Here is a 20,522-nt window from a genome sequence, read left to right on the forward strand (position 1 = left end):
GCCGGCCCCTCGGTGTCGCGGCCCCTGCAGGCCTCTGTCTGCCAGCTCCCTCCCGGCCTGTCGTCTCGGGCAGAATTCGGGTTGGAGGGAGCCCACTGCGCACCCCCTTTCTGAGGCAGCAGCCCTCAGCTGCCCGCGCGCCCTCACCCTTTCCTCGGGAGGCCCGATGGGCTCCCGGGTGTCCGTTCGCCGCCTGCCCGCAGCAGCCGGGCCTGGTCTGCAGGGCAATCCGAGTCCTCCCGCGGGCTGAGCGCTGGGAACTGAGGATCCAGGTTCCTCCCGCCAGCCGCCGCCGCCCCCCCCCCCCCCCCCCCCCCCCCCCCCCCCCCCCGCTGCCGGGCCTCGTCAGCCCTGCCCCAGGCCCGGCTCCCCGCCCACGTGCCCACTCACGCAGCTGTCCTCACTGAGTCTGCCATCCCTTGGTGCAGGCCCAGGCTCGGAAACAGGCGGATGCTGCCACGAACCCCCCAGCCGCTCCCACTGTCCCCCAGCCTGGCGGGACACGCCCTGTTCTGGGGCCCGGCTCCCCTGACCCCCCCTCCCCGGGCCCGCCCCCGCACAGTCAGCACCCTGGGAGCTGGCCCCAGGCCGGGGGGGGGGGGGGGGTCTGGCTTGACCTCCAGGGTGCAGGGGCCACACTCCCAACGGCCTTCTGGGCTTCCTTGGACACCAAGGACCGTCGGTCCCTGTGGGGACTGGGCGCTTCTTCAGCCGTCGAGGCCTCCGGGAGTCTCTTCTCGGAGGGGATCCCCGACCTCCATGGGGCCATGCTGCGGCCGTCCGGATTCCTCCAGGCGTGCCTTCAGGGCCGACACACACGTTTGTGGAGTTGGAGGCGAGCTGGGCAGAAGCCGGCGGCACCCACCTGCCCCCTCCTGGGTCCGGCGCCCCTACAGCCGCCCCCGCGCGGGTATCTGGGTCTGCTGGTCCCTGCGGGGCTCTGTCGGGCAGCCTGGGGAGCCTGGGCGGTCCGGGCCTGTGAGCTAGGGCCCGGCCCCACACCCCGCAGAGCCTCAAGCGTGCAGTGACCACACGCAGCTGGCATCTTTCGGGGGGGGGGCAGCTCTCCACCGACGACCGTCACCGCCCATTTGCACAGGCTGCCCGAAGGGGTGGACGTCTGTTACCGAGCTCGAGGCTTCCTGTGTCTCCTGGGGCTGGCCGCCCAGGCGCTGAGCCAGCAGGACACTCAAGTCCTTGCTCTGCCCTCGGGGGTGATGGGCCTGGCCGTGCTACCAAGGCCCCGGAAGAAGGCAGAGGCTGGTCCCCCCTCACCTGCTTGGGTCTGGCTCCCGACCCCGGCCCCACACCGTCCTCTCCCAGCTCCCGGCTGCCCAGACCGTCCACACCCCGTCATCTGGCGTGGCCTTAGGAAACCCCGCATGCCCGTGGAAACAGGCCTTAACCCAAACGCCTGCATGGCCAAGACCACACCGGGCAAGCCACGCGAGCACGTGCCACGTCTGGCGAAGCCACGTCGACCTCGAAAACACGGACCGAGGCCACGAGCCGCCACCACAGGGACCGAGGCCACGTCAGCCAGCTCCACGAGTACCGAGGCCACCCCACTCTGGCCTCCGGACCCGGCTGCCCTATTTGGTTTAGACCGAGAGCCCCTCGGAGGAGGGGACCCGCCAGGATCCACCGGCACCCGGGCCCGGCCGCGAGTGGGAGGCGGCGCCGGGTGGGACGTGTGGGTGTGAGCGAGGGGCTTTGCGGGGAAGGTGGGGCGCGGCCCCCAGCCCCCGTGAGGAGAAGGGGAAGGGGAAAGCCGGCCGCCCGCCGCACAGTGCTGTTGACAGAGGTCGCGCTGGCACGTTCACGTTTCTGTGCTCAACAGCTCCGGCTTGAGCCAAGCGGATCCCACAACAGACATTCCTGCAGGATGTGAGGCCAGGATGGAAGAAACGGTCGTGGGGGGGCGGGCAGGAAGGGACCGCTCCGCTGAGACCGAGATCCCGGCTTGGGGAAGACGTCCCGCTTCTGGGAAGCTGGCGCTAGGGGGGCACAGGGTGTCCCCTCCTCTGCGAGCGCAGGATGGGCGGGGCGGGGTTGGGGGCGCGGGCGCTTCCGGGAACTTACTCCACACGGTCTCTCCCCCCAGAATAAACCACTAAGAATTAACGAGAGGCATCAGCCCCCTGGTTCGCGTCCCCCAGCGCGCTATCCCGAGGCGTCCGCTCTGGACCAGCTTGGTATGACGTGGTGGGGGGCCCGGACGCTCCGGACACGGGGTGTCACATCAGGAAAGAGGAGGGAACCAGAGCTCAGCGGAACCCCCTGGTCCTGCGGGACCCCACCGGCCCTCGCCAGTGACCCCCCTCCCTCTGTAGCCCGGGCTCCTGACGGAGCAGAGGGGACGCTGGGCGGTGAACACGGGGCGACGACAGAGGAGCCTAGGACCGGGACCTGACCCCCAGGAGACTGGTTCCCGTCGACACCAGGGCCAGTGCCCGGCCACACTCGCCCTGCCCTGCTCTCGGCTCTCGGCCTCCTGGGCTTTCGCCAGAGCACACGGCAAGCAGGGGGGCGTCCCCGCGTGTCAAGGCCAGGCCAGGGGAGAACAGCACAGACAGGCTGGCCGCCAGTGTCGGGGGCAAAAGTGCGCAGTCCTCAGAAAGGTCGCCAAACAGGCATCGTGTTAAGTAGCCATGGCGACACGGGGGAACTGAGTCCCAGTTTCCCCCTCTGGATTCAGAGACGTGGAACAACTTGTTTGCTTAAAGCGGTCACGCGCACAACTTTTAAAACCATTTCTTTTTTTTTTTTTTAACGTTTATTTATTTTTGAGACAGAGAGAGACAGAGCATGAACGGGGGAGGGGCAGAGAGAGAGGGAGACACAGAATCCGAAGCAGGCTCCAGGCTCCGAGCGGTCAGCACAGAGCCCGACGCGGGGCTTGAACCCACGGACCGCGAGATCGTGACCTGAGCCGAAGTCAGACACTCAACCGACTGAGCCACCCAGGCGCCCCTTAAAACCATTTCTAAAGTAAGAGTGCCTGCATCAAGGCAGTGACGTGGTGCCCGAGTGCACCCGAGGTCACTGTGACCGGTGTGGGTCATTTCATAAAAACGTGGACCAGTGAATCCAAGATGGACCGCGTTAGAAGGCCCACGTGTGGGGTCTCAGGTGCTCCCAGACTGACGGAGGAACGTGCTCCAGCCCCGGACGTCAAAAATGCCGTGAGGCTACACGCCCGTGACCGATTCAAACCTTTAAAAGGAAGCCAAAAGAAAAGAAAAGCTAGTAATTGGATATCAAGCTCCGGCCACATCTGAACAGCGAATACCACCCTTGACCGTGGAGCTGGTCCCCGGCGAGGGACAGGAAGGTCTCTGCCCGCTGCCAGTGCTGTCCCGGAGGCCCCGGCTCACACGGCAGCACGGCGAGCACAGCGAGAAGCAGGCGCGGGGCCGTCCCTGTCCGAAGGTGACCTCTTCCCGGGAAGTAAGGAACCGGTAGGAGGGTTAGTAAACAGGAAAGGTCAGGAGAGGTCAGCTGTGCCGCCCCGATGGAAACCCCAGCCACAGGGGCTCCTGACGGCCAAGGTCACTTCCCGGCCACGCTGCACGTCCAGCGTGGCTCAGCCAACGCTGGGCTGTGCTCCCCTCGCCCAGAGCGGCCGCCCTTACGGCCCTGGCTGCGGAGGCGGGGGACCCACGCCGGTGGGTCGATGCCTACTTCCACGGCAGATGCACTGACCGGGGTGAGTCCCGCCCCTGGCTGCGAAGCGCCAGGAGTACTGTCTACCGTGCACCCCAAAGACCGGGGAGCTGGTGCTGATCCGCCACAGCAAGGCGTACCACAAATATACGTGGCCAGGAGCGGTTCGGTGCAATCGTGAAAGCCAGTGCAAACCCACAACTTTATTAGAAGCCTAAAGAACACAGGACTACATGTGGCAAGAAGCTGCAAAACATCCCCAACAACAGAAAAGGAAACCCAGATAAATTAGTGAGTTGCGTGGTGGCTTGGGAGGAATCGATATTTAAAGATGTCTGTTCTCCCCCCAAATTAATCTACGAATCCAGTGCTATTCCAAAATAAAGTTCACAGGGAAAAAACCGGACAAAACCCCGAGAAGCTAACCCTAGAGTTCACGCGGAGAAGGGCCAGCAAGGAGGACGAAGTGCTCGCGGCACGCAGGTTCCCCCAAGACCGTCCGGGCCAGAGTGCTCCCGCACCTGCCATGCAGATGTCATCCTGGGTCTCCCCCCGCCCCGCTGCCCTCCTGACCTGCGGCCTTTCTGTCGGTTTACGGCCTTTCTCCCACCTGAGTTTTCCTCTAGTAGCTTCCAAAGGGAATAAACAGCACGGGAATAAACAGCATGTCTGAAGATGCCTTTATTCTTGACTGGCATTTGGCTGCGGTGTTCTTCCTACCACTTCTTTTAAATGCCCCAAGTCGTTAGGCCTTTTTTCCTGAACATTCTAGGAGTCGGGGATGGGCATCCTGGGAAAGCCTCTGTCTTATTTTTCCTCAATTTTTCAACTCACTGTCTTTTCGTTTTACCTTCTCGGAGATTTTACAAATTTTATAAACTCTTTTAACTCTTTTATAGAGAATGTTTATCTGACAAACATTTATTTTTATTTTAAACACACTTCCTAGGGAGTGATGCTCCAGTGTGGACCCTGGGTCCCTGGAGTCTGGTGCTGCGTTAGAGGACAGTCCCTTGTGGGTCACTCAAAGGATTACGGCCTTTGGTGGGGAGTGCTCCCCAGGAGGTACCCACCAGAGTGCTCCCCAAGAGGTGCCCACCAGAGTGCTCCCAATGGGATGCTTCATCAGAGTGCTCGCCAGGAAGTACCCACCACAGTGCCCCCAGGGGGATGCTTCACCAGAGTGCTCCCAGGAAGTACCCACCACAGTGCCCCCAGGGGGATGCTTCACCAGAGTGCTCCCAGGAAGTACCCACCACAGTGCCCCCAGGGGGATGCTTCATCAGAGTGCTCCCAGGAAGTACCCACCACAATGCTCCCAGGGGGATGCTTCACCAGAGTGCTCCCAGGAGGTACCTACCACAGTGCTCCCAAGAAGTACCCACCACAGTGCTCCCAGGGGGATGCTTCACCAGAATGCTCCCAGGAAGTACCCACCACAGTGCTCCCAGGGGGATGCTTCACCAGTGTTCCCAGGAGGTACCCACCACAGTGCTCCCAGGGAGATGCTTTACCAGAGTGTTCCCAGGAGGTACCTACCACAGAGCTCCCCGGGGGATGCTTCATCATAGTGCTCCCCAGGAGGTACCCACCAGAGTGCTCCCCAAGAGGTGCCCACCAGAGTGCTCCCAATGGGATGCTTCATTAGAGTGCTCGCCAGGAAATACCCACCACAATGCTCCCAGGGGGATGCTTCACCACAGTGCTCCCAGGAGGTACCCACCACAGTGCTCCCAGGGGGTGCTTCATCAGAGTGCTCCCAGGAAGTACCCACTACAGTGCTCCCAGGGGGATGCTTCACCAGAGTGTTCCCAGGAAGTACCCACTACAGTGCTCCCAGGGGGTGCTTCATCAGAGTGCTCCCAGGAAATACCCACCAGTGCTCCAGGGGGATGCTTCACCAGTGCCCCCTAGGAAGCACCCACCACAATGCTCCCAGGGGGTGCTTCATCAGAGTGCTCCCAGGAGGTATCCACCACAGTGCTCCCAGGAAGTACCCACCCCAGTGCTCTCAGGGGGTGCTTCATCAGAGTGCTCCCGGGGGGTGCTTCATCAGAGTGCTCCCAGGAGGTACCCACCATAGTGCTCCCAGGGGGATGCTTCATCAGAGTGCTCCCAGGAGGTATCCACCACCGTGCTCCCAGGAAGTACCCACCCCAGTGCTCCCAGGGGGTGCTTCATCAGAGTGCTCCCGGGGGTGCTTCATCAGAGTGCTCCCAGGAAATACCCACCAGTGCTCCAGGGGGATGCTTCACCAGAGTGCCCCCCAGGAAGCACCCACCACAATGCTCCCAGGGGGTGCTTCATCAGAGTGCTCCCAGGAGGTATCCACCACAGTGCTCCCAGGAGGTACCCACCATAGTGCTCCCAGGGGGTGCTTCATCAGAGTGCTCCCAGGAAGTACCCACCAGAGTGCTCCCCAAGAGGTGCCCACCAGAGTGCTCCCAATGGGATGCTTCATTAGAGTGCTCGCCAGGAAGTACCCACCACAATGCTCCCAGGGGGATGCTTCACCACAGTGCTCCCAGGAGGTACCCACCACAGTGCTCCCAGGGGGTGCTTCATCAGAGTGCTCCCAGGAAGTACCCACCACACTCCCAGGGGGATGCTTCACCAGAGTGTTCCCAGGAAGTACCCACTACAGTGCTCCCAGGGGGATGCTTCACCAGAGTGTTCCCAGGAGGTACCCACCACAGTGCTCCTGGGGGTTGCTTCATCAGAGTGCTCCCAGGAGGTACCCACCACAGTGCTCCCAGGGGGGTGCTTCACCACAGTGCTCCCTAGGGAGCAGAACCTCACTATGGATTTTGCTCCATCATGAGCCACCCTCCTCAAGGATAACACACCGTTAGAGAAACTGACCCCTTGACGATGACATCCCTCAGGGCTGTTACGTCCTGCCCCGGTGCAGATACCAACTCTCTCCCGCGGGTGCCATTGCACCAGGGGACCTTACCTGGGACGGGGTGAGCACCGGCCTGCTCCCCTCACCCTGCGGTTCAGTGCAGACTGTGTTTTGGCTTCTCACGCAAATGCTGCATTTACGTGCCGTCCCTGGACCCGCAGGTGGTCCTGGTCGAGGGAAGAGCCTGAAATGCATCTCTGCTCAGACCCACCCATGAGCACGTCCCCAGAGCCCTGGGGGCCGGGGGGCCGGCAGCCCTGTGCATCTTCTCACTGCGCTGCTGGGCCTTGGCGGTGGTGCGGTTTAGCCCGGGCCGCCGGGCACAGCGGGCTCCGTGGGAGGCACCCCCGACTCTCCATGGTGGGGCGGGGGGGGGGGGGGGCGCCTCTTAGGCTCAGGGCACTTCCGGTCCTGGCTGCTCACCTAACAGGCAAATCCACGCAGGGGGCTCCGTCGGGGCCCCCGCTTCCGGACCATGGACAGAGCAGGGGAAATGGCCCCCTGCCCTTCTCCCCCAGGGGGTGGAGGTGGCCAGTTCTGCCTCTGCCCCCTCCCTCCCTGAGCCCTCGTTTCTCCACAGACGGGTCACCCGGCTCTGAATGGTGCTGGGGCAGCGGGAACAAGGCCGGCCCTCCACGGAGGTGAGCCGCCACCCGGTGCGCAGAGAAGACTGAGCAGGCAGAAGGGGCGGGACGGGACAAGGGACAGGTCCCAGGCAAAGGCCGAGGGCATCCCGCAGCAGGAGCGGCCCCGGGGGAGCCAGTCCAGGTGAAGCCGGAGATGGGAAGGTCTAGAAGCCCACGAGGCGCTCCGCCCCTAGGCGGGGGTGACCGGCAACCCCGGGGCTCCGCCCAACGCACCCGGCAGAGACCCCCTACCTTCTCCAATGCCACACAAAACACCCAACCACCTCGTGATCGAAATCAAGACTGTATTTATCTTCATTGATTGACACGAGAACTGAATGTTTAAAGCAACCACAGTCCACAGTGGAAACGGGTTGAAAGTACAGAACGGAGCAAACGGCTGCGGACGTCGAACCGACAAGGCTCAAAAGTGCGGCGGACACACGTGTGGCCGCCGGGGAACAGAAAAGGGCGCTGAGGGCAGGGCGAGGCGGCGTTCGAGAGGTTATGAGAGCAAACTCGAAAGCAAAAGGAAATCATGCCAAGGCCTCGGTCGGGGCAGGGCCACGCTGAGAAACGTTTGCTGACGGCCTTCGCACAGGAGAGAAAACACCAGTTACCGTTTCGTTTTGTGATGAACCTTTACTCTTCACTCCTGAAAGTCTGCTTGTCAGGTACAGATTCCGAAAACGCTGCGCAAACGAAACCAGGATCCACAGAAGTGTCCTGCGGCCAGAGCCGGCCAGTCCCAGGGAGGGCAGGGCCCCGGGGCTGGGGACCGGGGAGGCCGGCGTGGCCGCTCCGAGCCTCGTTCCCCGGACGGCGGCCCAGCCCCACCTCAGAGCGCTTGCATAGTTGAAAGGTCGGTGCTGCAGTTAAACTTGCGCGCGTTTCCAACTGACAGCGAGGGTTTCTTTTTGTGACCGTGTTAAACAAATCACCAGAGGTTTCTAGAAACTTTTTATAAAGTCTACCCAGGTTAAGAATTTAATAACGCCATATATTTATATTAACAGACTATTTACATATTTCATTTTTTTTAAAAACCGAAAAAAATCCTCTTACGCTTCTGCATAATAAGGCAAAAAAAGTTTTGTACATTATTATTATTATTTTAATATATATCTGTAACTTCGGTTCCCAGTACCAAGGGAGGGCCAGGGCCGGCCCTGAGTGGGGGCCTCACAGTGCGCTGGACAAAATGACCGTGTTTTCTCCATAAATAAGACAAGATCCTGGGGCTCTAGAGAGGGATCTGAGGCCTTTACATTGCAAATCCGAACTGAAGGTAAAAAAGCAAAAGTTTCTTGTTTTAAGTGTCTAAAGAGCACAAAATTGAAAAAAATACAAATCTATTAAAAACGCTTCTCACCTGTGGGAAAAGATGTACAAACTCGAATTCTCTTCCAGTGGTCTAACCTCAAGCTCGGAAAACGAAAGATCACCCCCAGCAAGGCTGTGGATGAGACTCCCCGACTCCGCGGGCTTCGAGCGGAAAGCGAGTGTCACCCCAGGACTGACGGCGCTGTGCTTAGGTTCTAGAAACGTCCACGTAGAAAAGTTAACAGCAGTGCATTTGTGGGAGGCTCTCTGTACAGGCGGCGCGGGGTCCCGCGGGGACTACCGCGCCTCCACCTCCTGGGGGTTGCGGGACGGGGAGTAGTCGCGCGCCTCGGGCCCGTGGCCCCCCAGCGGCGTAGTCCTGCTCCGCGGCGGCGGCCCCGGGGGCGTGGGGGGCCCGCCCGCGGCCACCAGCGGGGGCGGCGCGCCGAGCGCGGCGGCGGCGGCGGCGGCGGGCGGGGTCCGCGCCAGGAGCCCGTTGTGCAGCGCGGCGGCGGCGGCGGCGGCGGGCCCGAGGCGCGGGTAGTGCAGGGCGCCCAGCGCGGGCAGCAGCGCGGCGCCGTCGGGCAGGTGCGGGGCGGCGCCCAGGTGCGCGGCCCGCGCGCGCTCCAGCTCCTCGCGGCGCGCCTCCCGCAGGCGCTCGGGGCTGTAGTCGTGCGGCTCGCGGTCGCGGTAGGGGCGCTCGGGGGGCTCGAACAGGGCGGTCGGGGCCGGGGCGGGGGCGGCGGCGGCGGCGGCGGCGGCGGGCAGGGCGCGCCGGGGCAGCTCCAGGCCGCGGTAGGCGTCGCGCAGGGGCTCCCACGCGAAGCCCAGGCGCTCGCGGCCCGCGGGGCCGGGGCCGAGCTGCAGGGGCGCGGGGGCGGCGCGCGCGCGCTCGGGCGCGGGGTGCGGGCCGGCCCCGGGGGGCTCGGGCGCGTCGCCTTCTTCCCTGCGTTCCTCCTTGACTTTCACGTCGCCCTGGGGCCGCTCGGCCGGCGCCTCGGGCGGCTTCCCCGGCTCTCGGCCCAGGAGGCCGGCCAGGCGCAGGCTGTCGCCCAGGGCCGCCTTGCTGTAGGGAGACGGCGGGCGCGCGGCCGGCTTGGCGCCGTCGTCCCTGGCCGGCGAGCGGCTCTCCTTGACGCGGGGCTCGGCCTCGCGCTCGGCAGGGACCCCGGGCCGGCACGGCTCGCCCTGGCCGCGGAGCAGGAAGCTGCTGACCGGGTAGCCCACGGGAGCTGCGGGCGAGGCCCGGCTCAGCAGGCGCGTCTTGTCCAGGAGGTCCCTGGGAGTGAGGAGACAGACACCTCACTCAGGCTCCGCCCAGGAGGCGCCTTCAAGCTGTTTGCTGCCAAGTTCCCACCCTCCAGGACCTCAAGATCCCTCGGGGTGAGTGTGTGGGGGTGGGAGGTCCCTTTAGCACCCTGTCTGTCAACACATGGTAACAAACCCACACCCTCACGAAGGACCCCCAACACCCCACGCCTCCCTCCCCTCGATAAACTGCTGGAAGCCAGCTTTGCAGAGCTCTTCCCGCATACCCAGGCGGCTAGGCCGGCAGGTAGACCCTCAGTGAGGAAGTCGGGCCCAACCAAAGTCACTGGAAGGGCAGGACCCTGGAGTCCCGTCTTGGCCATGGCTGACCCTAGTTCTCCTTCACGAGGCCGAGTCCGGGGTCAGGGAAGAGGTCACGGCTCTCAGGACTGGTGTATGAACCGTGGCCTTGGCTGGGGACGCTTCTCTGCTCTTGTCCCCTCGGCCAGCCGGCCACAGCTCAAAAACCCTCAGATTCCAGACTCTGCTGCTGACTCTGGACTAGGACTCCCGCCTCCCCTGCCCCAGCCTAGTCCTGCTGCCCAGGGGCGCCCTCCCGGCCAGAGGACTCCCCCACGGGCGCTCCTCCCAGACCTGGCCCCCACCTGGAAGATGCAGGTGGTTCCGTGGCCCTGCTAACCCGAGCTCCCTGCAGAGGGCCTGCTGTGGTCAACAAGCCAAGTGTCCCGGCCGCTCCTTCCAGGGGTGGACCCTCCCCCCTCTGGATGGCCCCTGCCCACATCCTGCCCCATCTGGGACTCTCCCCTGGCCTTGCCCAGCCCTGAGGGTGCTGCGAGGGGGGGTCATCAGGGCAGAGCCCTGCAAAGCCAGCAGGAGGCCACAGGAGCCGGCTGGGTGCCACTCACCGCTCCCGCTCCTCCCTGCCCTTGTCTGGCTCCCGGTCGTGGTTGGTCAGGGCTGAGACCCGATCGGGGTCCACAGGCTTAGGCCACGGGGGCGGTGTGGGGAAGGAGGGAGGCGCCCGGTGCAGCCGGTTCCAGGCCTCGTGGGGGCTGGGCAGGCCGTGCAGTGCGGAGCTCTCCTTGGGGGCGAAGATGCCGCTGCCCTGAGCTGGAGGGGGGCGGGGTATGAGGCCAGGATACCACTGCACCTCTGCCCAAGGAGCCCCATCCCTGCCCAGGGCACCCCGTGGAACCTCAGGGCTGCTGGGGGGGGGGGGGGTGGGGGGAAGCACTCCATTCCCACGTGCTGAAGGTGTACCCCAGGGGGACAGCCAGAGGGGACCAGTCAGCCAGGGGTCAGGGTGTGGCCCAAACCCACGAGGAGCTCCGGCGTGCACGCAAGTGAATGGGAAGCAAGCACAGGGGTCACTCACTCAGTGCGTGGCTCCCCAGGCCTCCGAAGGCGTTGCTGCCCAGGCTCCCCAGGCCCCCGAAGGTGCCTGACCTGCCGAACGGGTCTGTGGGGACAGCGGGGCTCAGGCTTCTGCGTGGCTCATGCCAGAGCTCCCATGTGACTCATGTGCACCAGGACCTGTGCTGTGACTCCAGCAACTGCTACCTATACAATCTGAGGGTCACCTCCCCACCCACCGACATCCCCTGCCCCAGCCCTGAGGTCTGCAAAGACCCAGGCCGACTTCAGGGACCCGAGAGCACCTACCTGTCAGATGACCAGAGGTCAGGAAGCTGCCGGGATGGGCCGAGGGTCCGAACGGGTTGGTGGCGGGGTGGGCTGCACCTGTGGGGCGGGGTGGTGGAAGCCTGATGTACTGGGGCCTCTTGTTTGTGGCTCGTTCCCAAGGCGGGGCCACCCCAGCTTCCTCTGGGGATGTCCACACCTCCCACCGGAAGCACGCCGAAGGGGGGCAGGTGGTGGTGGAGCCCCTGGGGAAAGGGGCACAGAGAGCCTTCAAGGCTGCCCTGAAAACGCAGACGGGGAACCTCCAACTAGAAGCTAATGTGTCATCGTAGCCACGCAAGTGTCCTGGTGCACAGCCGCCTGTGTCACGGCTGAAGACAGCAGCTCCTCCCGTGGGGTCCCCCGCCACAGCCCACAGGTGTCTGCTCTGCCACTCATCCGTGGCCCTGCCCTGGCTCTCCTGAGACCCCCTGACCCCACCCCAAGGGCAGCAAGTGGAGAAGGGGCACTGGGTCAAGGGGCCCGGCCTTGCCGCTAGGGTGGGACACACGGCCTCTTTCTCGAGGGTGGGTTTCCGGCGAAGACCAGTGATGAGGCCACCGGTCTCTCCGGCGTCCCCCATCTTGGGAGATCCCCACAGGGGAGCGTTTATGTTTTTGCTGGGCTGCCGCAGGCACGGAGCTCCCCCACCAGAAAGCTAAACCGAGTCCTGAATGACCCCCGGGCCAAAGAAATCAAACAGGAAATCAGGAAACGAGAAGTGGCTGGCCCAGTGCTAACGAAGGCGAACACCAGCGTGGGGGTGAACCGTCGCCTGGAAAGAGCACAGGCAGCGAGAAAAGGCCAACGAGTCAACGGGCCAGCTTCCAGCTCATGCTGTTTGGCGGGGGGCGGGGGGCGGGGGGCGGGGGGCGGGCGGAGGCAGAGAGGGAATCCCCCAGCCATAGCCTCGGGACAGCGCCCCTTGTGGGGGGCATGTCCTGGGCGTGTGGACCGCACAGCAGGGCTGCGGCGGGGCCAAGTGGGGAGCCCAGGCTCCTGAGCACACCCAGCTCGCGTCCCGGGGGCTCCAGGGACTGAAGCCCAGACGGGGTCTGCAGAACGCCAGGGCGTTGGAGCCAGGGGCCGAGACGAGCCACCACGCTTGTGCAGGTCCCGGGGGACCCTGCCGCGCCCATCCACCCAGCCTGCTGACAGGCCCACCCTCACTGTCCACGCGTGTCCGTGCGACCTGGCTGCGGGTGGAGGTGGGCCTTCGTGAAGACGGGGAGGGGGGGTGGAGGAGGGTGGTCAGGGCGGGCTCTCTGGACCGGCTGCCCGTCCCTGAGGAGGTACGAGAACCGTGCGGGAGTGCACACACCCTGGGCCAAGGCAGCCGACCTCAGAAAGGCCTGCTCGTGAGGCCGGGAGCTCGGGTCTCAGGAGGGAGGTTTCTCTCCTTTCTCGGACAGGAGTCCCTCCTGAACCTCGCTCACTCGTGCAGACACTTGTTCACACGGAACACCGCCCTCCTGGGAGCCTGTGGTTTGGGTGTGTGAGGGCCAAGGTGCCCACAAACACCCTGGGCTCTGGGTCCGTGAGCAACCCTGTGAAGCACGTGTTGTCCCGGGACCCCATAGGACGGCGAGCCCTGCGCCTGGCTTCCGCTGATCTCGCCCCACATGCCTCTCCCCTTCGCCCACGTGCTGCGTCCCTCCCCTGTGACACGTGCTAGCTGTGGGGGTGACCTCTACTGAGGTGGAAGGGCTGTTCGTGACCCTCGAACCCAGGGGTGCTCCTGGGGCCCCAGCACAGCAGGCACCCAGCAGTGCAGGGCGGACGCGGGAATTCTCGGGGCAGGGTCCTGCCGTTCTGAGGAAGGCGGTAGCCCTTCCTGAGAGGGAGGTGGGGCTGGGGGAGGGGCAGTCTGGGTGCCGGGAGGACCCCTGGCCCTCCTGGCCTCAGCAGGGACGAGGGAGAGCCTGGGCAAGGCAGAGTCCGCCGGAGGGCAGGGTGGGGCAGACTTGCAGCGCGAGTAAAACAAACTTTGCCGAAGCGTCTAGAGGGGTCCTGCTCCAAGACCGGCCAGAGGGACCAGGCAAAAACGCCCCCGCCCGCCGGACACCCCCTTTCCTCGTGCTCTGGACGGGGCGCCTTACCCGAGCCGGAGAAGAGGGGCCGGGCCAGCTCCTGCGGGTACTGCAATCCGGCAAACACGCCCGGGGCGGGGGGTCTGCTGGACAAGTCCAGCTTGGCGCCCACCTCCGGCTTGTGGGGCTCCAGCTGCACCTGCTGAAAGGGACAGAGCGTGCGCTGGGCCTGCGGCCTGGTCGGCCCCTGACCACCACCAAGCACGTGACGCCACCTGGGCACTGGTCCCAGTGAGGCCTCGTGACTCAGCACGGAGTGCGGCCGTGACAACGTGTGCTGGGCGCAGGAGGTGTTTCGCGAACTGCTCTTTGAAAGCTGTGTGTTTTACGCTAAAGCAGATGTCGGTTTGGATGTTGCCTTTTCGTTGGAAATACTTTACCTGGGTTAAGATTTTGCAAAGCTGAGCTGAAACGTACCTACGTTGTTTTAAATGTGTTTGAAAGCTCCCCCGTGACTGAATTTGGCATCACTAGTAACATTTAAGTTTATCTAAGTTAAACAAACCGAGAAAGCCCGTGCCTCAGTGCTGAAGGCCACACCGGGCACAGGGGCCGGGCGAGCGCTTCCTGGTTCCACTGTGGTCCCGCAGCCCCTGCGGCCCCGCCAGCCCCCGGCTCCCCATCGGGGCGGCGGGGGCACGCTCGGTGTGACGGGGGAGGGAACCCCAGCCCAGGCGGGGGCACCCCCACAGTGCTGCTGCGTGTGGAGGCCGCCCCGCCCCTTCCCCACCCCCAGGGTTACGCCAGGACACCTGCGGAGGGCAGCACCCAGCGTCTCGTGGCAAGCCCCTGCCGACTTCTCGTAGCCCCGGGGACGTGATGGTATTTGAAAGCCGGGCAGGGAGGTGGCGTGTGTGACCAGAGATGTGTGGAGGCGGGGTGGGGATGGGGCGAGGCCCTTGGCTGCCCCCCCCCGCCCCCCCCCCCCCGTCTGGGTGGGGGCGGGTCCCCCAGCTGGCACCACCCACCCCTCCCTAACCGCAGCCCGGGGTCCTCCTGCGTGGTCCCCAGCCAGACAAGGGCGCATCAGGGACGCCCTGGCGCTCTGCCCGTCGGCAGCAGGAGCAGCTGGCGCTCACCTTCGTCTTCTGCTGATGCCGAAAGATCTGCCAGGCGATCTGCACGTGCATGGCACACCACTTGCCGGGTTTCTGTGACGGGGCGGGCCACACACTCAGCTGCACAGCGGGGACCTCTTCACCCTGCTCCCCCCACCCCCAGAGTCCTGCCGGCACAGGCACCCCTGTGGCCATCCAGGCGGAACCCAGGATCCTCCCCAGCTGCGGGCCTCCCCGAGACCCCTTCCTCCCAAGGAGGCGTGCACGTCCACGCAGACGCGTGCCACACACTCACCCTGACTGCCGTCCGGTACGGGTCAGACACCTACCGTTGAGAGAGAACAAAGAGTTAGGTCCAGGCTCTGGGGGTGGCCGGGTCCCAGGGCTGGCGGTGGGGGACGGACATGCCCCACAGCGGCCACCCCCTCCCCCAGCGAGGGGCACTGGGCCGGCTGGGGTGACCGCAGGGAGGGACGGGCACTGTCGCACCTACCCCGGGGGCTTTCTGGAGGAGGGTGTGAACAGCACTGGCTCGACCCGTTACCTCGATTGGGTTTGAAGTCTGAAGGGAGAGAACGGGGTGTGAGACAGCTGCAGACCCCAGGTGCCCAAGTCCACCTTCCACACTGCCCCCCCCACCCCACAAGGGGAGGCCTGGGTTCCTACATCCTCAGCCCAAGGGTTTCTGCAAAGGTGGGAAGGGGCTCCCGACACAGCCATGCCTGGGTTGGGGGGCTGAAACAGCCCGGCTTCAGGGAGGGTCAGAGAAGCAAGCCCAGTCCTGCCCGGGGCCTCCTGTGGCACAGACAGCCCCGTAGCGGCCACCCCACACGACCTCACCTCTGCCCCGGTGCTCCTCACCCTGACCTTGAGCATGCCCAGGTGAGGAGTAAGCATGCATGAAGCATAGCTCCCGCCGTCCCCTGGTGCCCCACCCTGCTGCCGTCTAGACCGGGGGGTCCCGCCGCGGGTCTGCACAGACGCATCCCACCCGGAACGCTGGCTCACCCCCACACTAGGATCGCAGCACGTGACTGCGTGGTGGGGCCTCCCGCTGTGCCCTGAACCCTGTCCCACCCCAGGAGCAGCTGGTACCTTGGGCTGAAAAGCACCCTGTAGGGACCCAAAGGGGCCTGGGTGTGGGAGCAGGGTGGGCAGTCCGGGGATGGCAGAAGAGAAGGATGGGAAAAACTGCAAGAGAAAGAGGGGAGCGTTCCGGGGGCCCCGCTAGGAGCACGGACATCCCGGGTGGGGGCCGTGGGGCCCGGCCCCCTGCACTCGGCAGAAGGTGCCCTGACAAGGCCTGAAGGGCGTGGCTCCACCCTTCACCCGCCCCCTCCAGCCCACGGACCAGTGCAGTGACCACGAAGGACACTCACGTTGGAATGTCGGAAGTAGGGGCTGTCCAGCTTGGGTGCGTATTTGTCAAACTGGAAGGGAAAGAGGTGGACGTGAGGCCTCCCGAGCCTGCCCACACCCTCCACGGGGCCCAGCACCCGCGTCCCCGTTGGTCAGCCAGTGGCCCGGATGGCTGTCCTGCCTTCTGCAGCTGGTAGTCTGCGGCCAGCTGTCTCCCTGAGGGCATTTCCAATGGCCTTGAACTGGCCTCTTGGGCTCAGGTTCTCAAACTGGGTGGATCTAAGGGTTCCCTGTTCTAATGGTCCCACTGTGGGAGTTGCAAACTGGCCGGTCTGGGCAGTCTGAACCTATTCCTGAGGCCCAGGAGGTGCTGCAGCCATGACGGGGGGTTGGGCACCCAGGGCCAGTGGTCAAGCAGTGAGATGCCCCCAGCAAACTGGCCCAGCGCCCAGCAAAGCCTAGTGGGGGTAGACTCTGCCCCACGCAGCAGCTGGCTCAAGAGACGAGGCCCCAGGCCCCACGGGAGGGCATCCTGGTTCCCCGGCCCCTCAGCCCTCAGTCTCCGGACCTGCTGCAAACTGAGACTTGCAGACCCTGTGTGGGCACAACTGGCCCCAAGGCCACGTCACCTGTGTGGATGTGGGGGCACCCGCCCAAGCCCAGGACAGGGAACCTCATGACATGACGTCACCCAGAGGGGGGCCAGAGGGACAGACGGACGGCAAGGGCCGGCGTCGGCCTGCGTGCGTGCGGAGAGCGTCTGCGTGTGCCTGCTGTGTGTCCCGCCGCCCGGGCCGCCCCCGCCCGCCCGCCCGCGCGCGCGGGGGGTGGGGCCTACGCACCGGCGGGGGTGCGGCGGGCTGCAGGAGCGGCGTCGGGGGCAGCCCCGCGGGGAAGGGGGCAAATGTGTGTTGGTGCTGGTGTGTGTGCTGGTGTGTGTGTTGGTGCTGGTGGAACTCCGCCCGCAGCAGAGCCCCCGGGCCCAGGGGGGCGCCGGGCCGCTCAGCGCTCTGGACCAGAAAACGCGCGTTCAGCTCTTGCCTGAGCAGCTCGTGATCTACAAGAGAAAAAGAGAGAGAGACGGAGAGGCACGTCGGCCGCGGGCTCCCGGCGGGGCGAGGCGGATAGTCACCTGGCACTCCCGGTTTCGGCAGGCCAAGCCGTGGTGGCCGCTCGCTAGGTGCGGGCCCCAGGGTGGAGGTAAGAGAGGTGCCTGTGACCAAGTACCAATCAGAATCCCCGAATGAGGCTGGCAATACATGATTGGCTGGCTGAATGAGATCAACAGGCTGGCATCTAAAGGCAAGAAAGAACACCGTGAGCCGCCGGGGGGCCCCCAGAGCCGGCCACAGGGGACCCTGCCCCGCCGCCCCCCCACCCCCACCCCCGCCCCGCCGCCCCGCATCCTGGTCCCATTCCGGGGCACGGAGCTGCCCCAGACCTGAGTTGGGCCGCTCAGAATCATAAAAAGAACTTGGAAACAAGACCCACGGGAAAAGAAGTCTTCAATGACCCGAGGTTCGGCTTTGAAGGGGGCGCCCTGCCGGAACCAAACGGGGAGAGAGGCCAGACGGCCGCGGTTCACCTGGAGACCCTCCTACTCCAGGACGCGCTCTACACGCCCCCCACAGACCCTGCCACACGAGGGACGAGCAGGTCCTGGAAGTCCCTATTGGCAGTGGAGCAGCTCCAGGCGCCCCTCCCCTTGACCGGGCCTGGCCAGGGCTCGGGGCGGAGCCGAGGGCTCGGTGTGGCCGCGTGCACGACCCAGGTGCAGGCAGGACGCCGCGTCTGTACTGGGCGGTGGGGCGCCCTTGGGAAAGGCAGCCTGCGGGGCCCAGAGCCCCGCCATCTGTCCATGGGGTCCTTCGGCAGGTGCGGGGTGGGGGCCTCAGGAGCCGGCACCCCTTCCCCGGGGCGAGGCCTCCCCACCTGCCCAGAGGCCAGGATCAGAGCGGAGGGGGACAGCGACCCCGGCCCCAGCCAGCACCTACCGGCAGGGTGTCCTGGGATGACCAGGCTGTTGGCCGGCAGCGCCGGGGGCGGGGGCAGTGTCGGGGGGGCGGCGAACATGGCCGCCGCGTGGTGCTGGTGCTGGGCCTGCGAGCGGAGCGCCAAGTGTGAGGTAGACAGGTGGGGGCCCGGCCCGAGAGGCGACAGGGACGCGTGCTTCGCGAGCCCGAGGCTGGCGCTGCTGCTGGCGCTGCTGCTCCTGCTGCGGGGACGCGGGGGCTCAGTGGCTGCGCGCGGGGACCGCGCGGCCCCGCCCCCCGGCCCGCCCCCGACCCCGCCCACCTGAGGCTGTGCAGGCCGTTGTGCGCGGCCTGGCCGGGGCCCGCGAAGGCGCCCAGGGGCAGAGGCACGTGCGTCGGGAGCGGGGCACGGGGCTGCGGGGGCGCTGGCGGCGGCTGCGGGGTGAGGCGGGGCAGGGCGGGGGCTTCCTTCTTGACCGGCGGGCTGGCCGGGGCGTCCGGCGCGGGGCCGGCGGGGGGTGCGGGGCTGCGCACGGCAGGCAGGAAGGGCGGCGGCTCCGCGCTCAGCTCACGGCTGCGCTCCAGGCCCGAGACCTTGGGCGGTGCCCCGGCCTTGGCCTCGGCCTCGTCGCCCAGCGCGGGGCCTGCGGGAGAGAGGGCGGAGTGAGCTGGGCCCACGCGGCGAGGTCCTGCCCTCGCCCCAGCGCGCAGGGCTGGGGCTGCGGCTGGGGAGCTGGGGAGCAGGAGGGCTGCCCGCGCAGAGGGCCCGCAGCAATCCCTGCGCGGGCCTCACGACCCCACTTCACGGAAGGGAGACGAAGGGCAGCACAGGATCGGCCCCAGCAGAGCTCCGGCCCCGAACCTGTGCTTCCCGCCTCGGCTGCACCTCCACTTGTTGCCCTTGTGACCGAGCGACACGCATGCTAGTGGCCTTTTTTCTGGAACCACCCGGGTGACCCATAGCCTGAGCCCTCTCTAGGCCCATGACCTGGGGGGAGGAAGCTGCTGCACCCCCCCCCCCCAACATCCGCTGTCCCTCATCACCTACCGCGGCAGGTCCACCTGAGGCCGCTCCCTGGGAACCCAGCGTTTGTGCTCAGGTGTGCTCATGACCTTGAACTGCCACCTACTCACTCCAAACCCTCCTTTCCAGGCAGTGTCTCAGGTTACATGCCCCTGGGGCCCAGTAGGTTAAGAAATACCCTAAGCAGGCTAGGCAGAGGGCATGTGTCCAGGCCAGAGGAGGCTTTGCCTCGAGGGGATGGCAGCCCAGTTTCCCAGGAGTGGAAATCAGGTCGCTGAGTGTGGTCACCCTGTTTGGGCTGCTGGCGGACCTCACGTCCTCCAGGGGCCCATCCCCCCTGCAGCCACATGGCTGTGGGACCCAGGCCAGCAGCGAGACCCGAGGACTCTGATGGAACTGCTGGGGAGTCTCTTCCCTGGCAGAAACAGGCGGCAGCAGGAAATGGCTCCTCCTGCGTCCTCTACAGTGACATCTCCCTCCTGAGCCACCACCTCATCGGTTTGCTCAGGGGCAGAAGCAGGGGGAGGCCACCGCTGCTAGCACTGCCATGAGAACGGGGAGCGAGCACTGCTGGCTTCAGCCCCATGGGTCACGGCACGGCCTCTGCCCACGCACAACAGCCTGCTGGGGCCGGCCGGCCCCTTGCACAGTGAGAGCAGCCACCTAAGAGGCAGGTGTGGGCCATGCAGACCGGTGGCCCCAACCCTCTGGCCCTCCTGGAGCCTCTCCCCTCACTGGGAAAGCACGAGCAACTCTTGATCACCCCCGGTGTGCACCTGCCGAGGCCCCTCAAAGCCTCGACTGGTTTCCTGAGCTCTGCCTGCAGCAGTGAGGGACCCGGTAGTGGGCTGAACTGTGCCAAAAAGCTGTGTCCAAGCTGTAATCCCTACTACCTGTTGATGTGACTGAATTTGGAAAAAGGGTCTTTGCAGATGTCACCAAGCTAAGAATTCTGAGATGACATCAGTCTGGAATGGGGTGGGCCCTAGATCCAGGGATGAGTGCCCTTGTAAGAGAAAAGGAGGCGGCAGCCAGGGAGGTGGGAGGGATACGGCCACAAGCCCAGAGACCCCCAGAAGTCGAAGAGGCAGGAAGGAACCTCAGAGTTTTCAGAGTGTGGCCTTGCCAACACCTTCACCTCAGACTTCTGGTCTCCAAACCTGTTGAGAGGGTAAGTGTCTGTCCATCTTGAGCCGCCCAGCTCGTGATCGTTTGTTGAAAAGGAGACAGTTCTGTGTTACCCCCCGTGTGAAATGCCAGCAGAGTGCCTTTCTCTCCCTGGACCTGTCTGGCATCCCCAACCCTGGATGCTTGGCTGAAATGCTCTGACTCGAGCGAGGACGAGCCTTCTCCACTTGAAAGCACGTGGAGGCTGTACCCTGCTGCATGGGACCTGTTGCTGCAGATGCCCGTCTGCATGTGCCGCAAAGCCCGTCCTGTGCAGTCATATCTGGATGCAGTCTTCCGAGCAAAAGGGCCCCCTCTCCGTGCTGGGTCCAGTGAGCCCCCCCTGGGCCACAGCTGGTACTGGCAGGCTGGATTACAAAGG

The 20,522-nt window shown here is 65.1% G+C and overlaps 1 protein-coding gene across 9 annotated transcripts in view; it reads right to left on the reverse strand.

Moving 5' to 3' along the window:
- Nucleotides 1-7,485: 7,485 nt before the first annotated feature.
- FBRSL1 (fibrosin like 1) overlaps nucleotides 7,486-20,522 on the reverse strand; it is a 78,297-nt gene continuing 65,260 nt past the window's right edge. The window contains exons 7-21 of one of the 9 annotated variants that reach the window (XR_006195388.1): nucleotides 18,272-18,593; nucleotides 17,971-18,191; nucleotides 17,204-17,272; nucleotides 16,819-17,033; nucleotides 15,997-16,047; nucleotides 15,713-15,808; nucleotides 15,111-15,179; nucleotides 14,913-14,942; nucleotides 14,639-14,710; nucleotides 13,569-13,701; nucleotides 11,452-11,529; nucleotides 11,165-11,248; nucleotides 10,695-10,899; nucleotides 8,570-9,799; nucleotides 7,486-8,479 (exon numbers count right to left, since the gene is read on the reverse strand). Coding sequence is in view for 8 of the 9 variants with exons in the window: in XM_042911058.1 (XP_042766992.1) it covers nucleotides 8,818-9,799; nucleotides 10,695-10,899; nucleotides 11,165-11,248; nucleotides 11,452-11,529; nucleotides 13,569-13,701; nucleotides 14,639-14,710; nucleotides 14,913-14,942; nucleotides 15,111-15,179; nucleotides 15,713-15,808; nucleotides 15,997-16,047; nucleotides 16,819-17,033; nucleotides 17,204-17,272; nucleotides 17,971-18,191; nucleotides 18,272-18,593 (2,627 nt within the window). In the remaining variant the exon portion in view is untranslated. Of the gene's footprint in view, nucleotides 9,800-10,694; nucleotides 10,900-11,164; nucleotides 11,249-11,451; nucleotides 11,530-13,568; nucleotides 13,702-14,638; nucleotides 14,711-14,912; nucleotides 14,943-15,110; nucleotides 15,180-15,712; nucleotides 15,809-15,996; nucleotides 16,048-16,818; nucleotides 17,034-17,108; nucleotides 17,273-17,970; nucleotides 18,192-18,271; nucleotides 18,594-20,522 lie in introns of all 9 variants that reach the window. The other 8 variants (XM_042911059.1, XM_042911060.1, XM_042911058.1 and 5 more) reach the window with 8 other exon arrangements.

Source organism: Panthera leo, chromosome D3, assembly GCF_018350215.1.
Source record: "Panthera leo isolate Ple1 chromosome D3, P.leo_Ple1_pat1.1, whole genome shotgun sequence".
NCBI lineage: Eukaryota > Metazoa > Chordata > Mammalia > Carnivora > Felidae > Panthera > Panthera leo.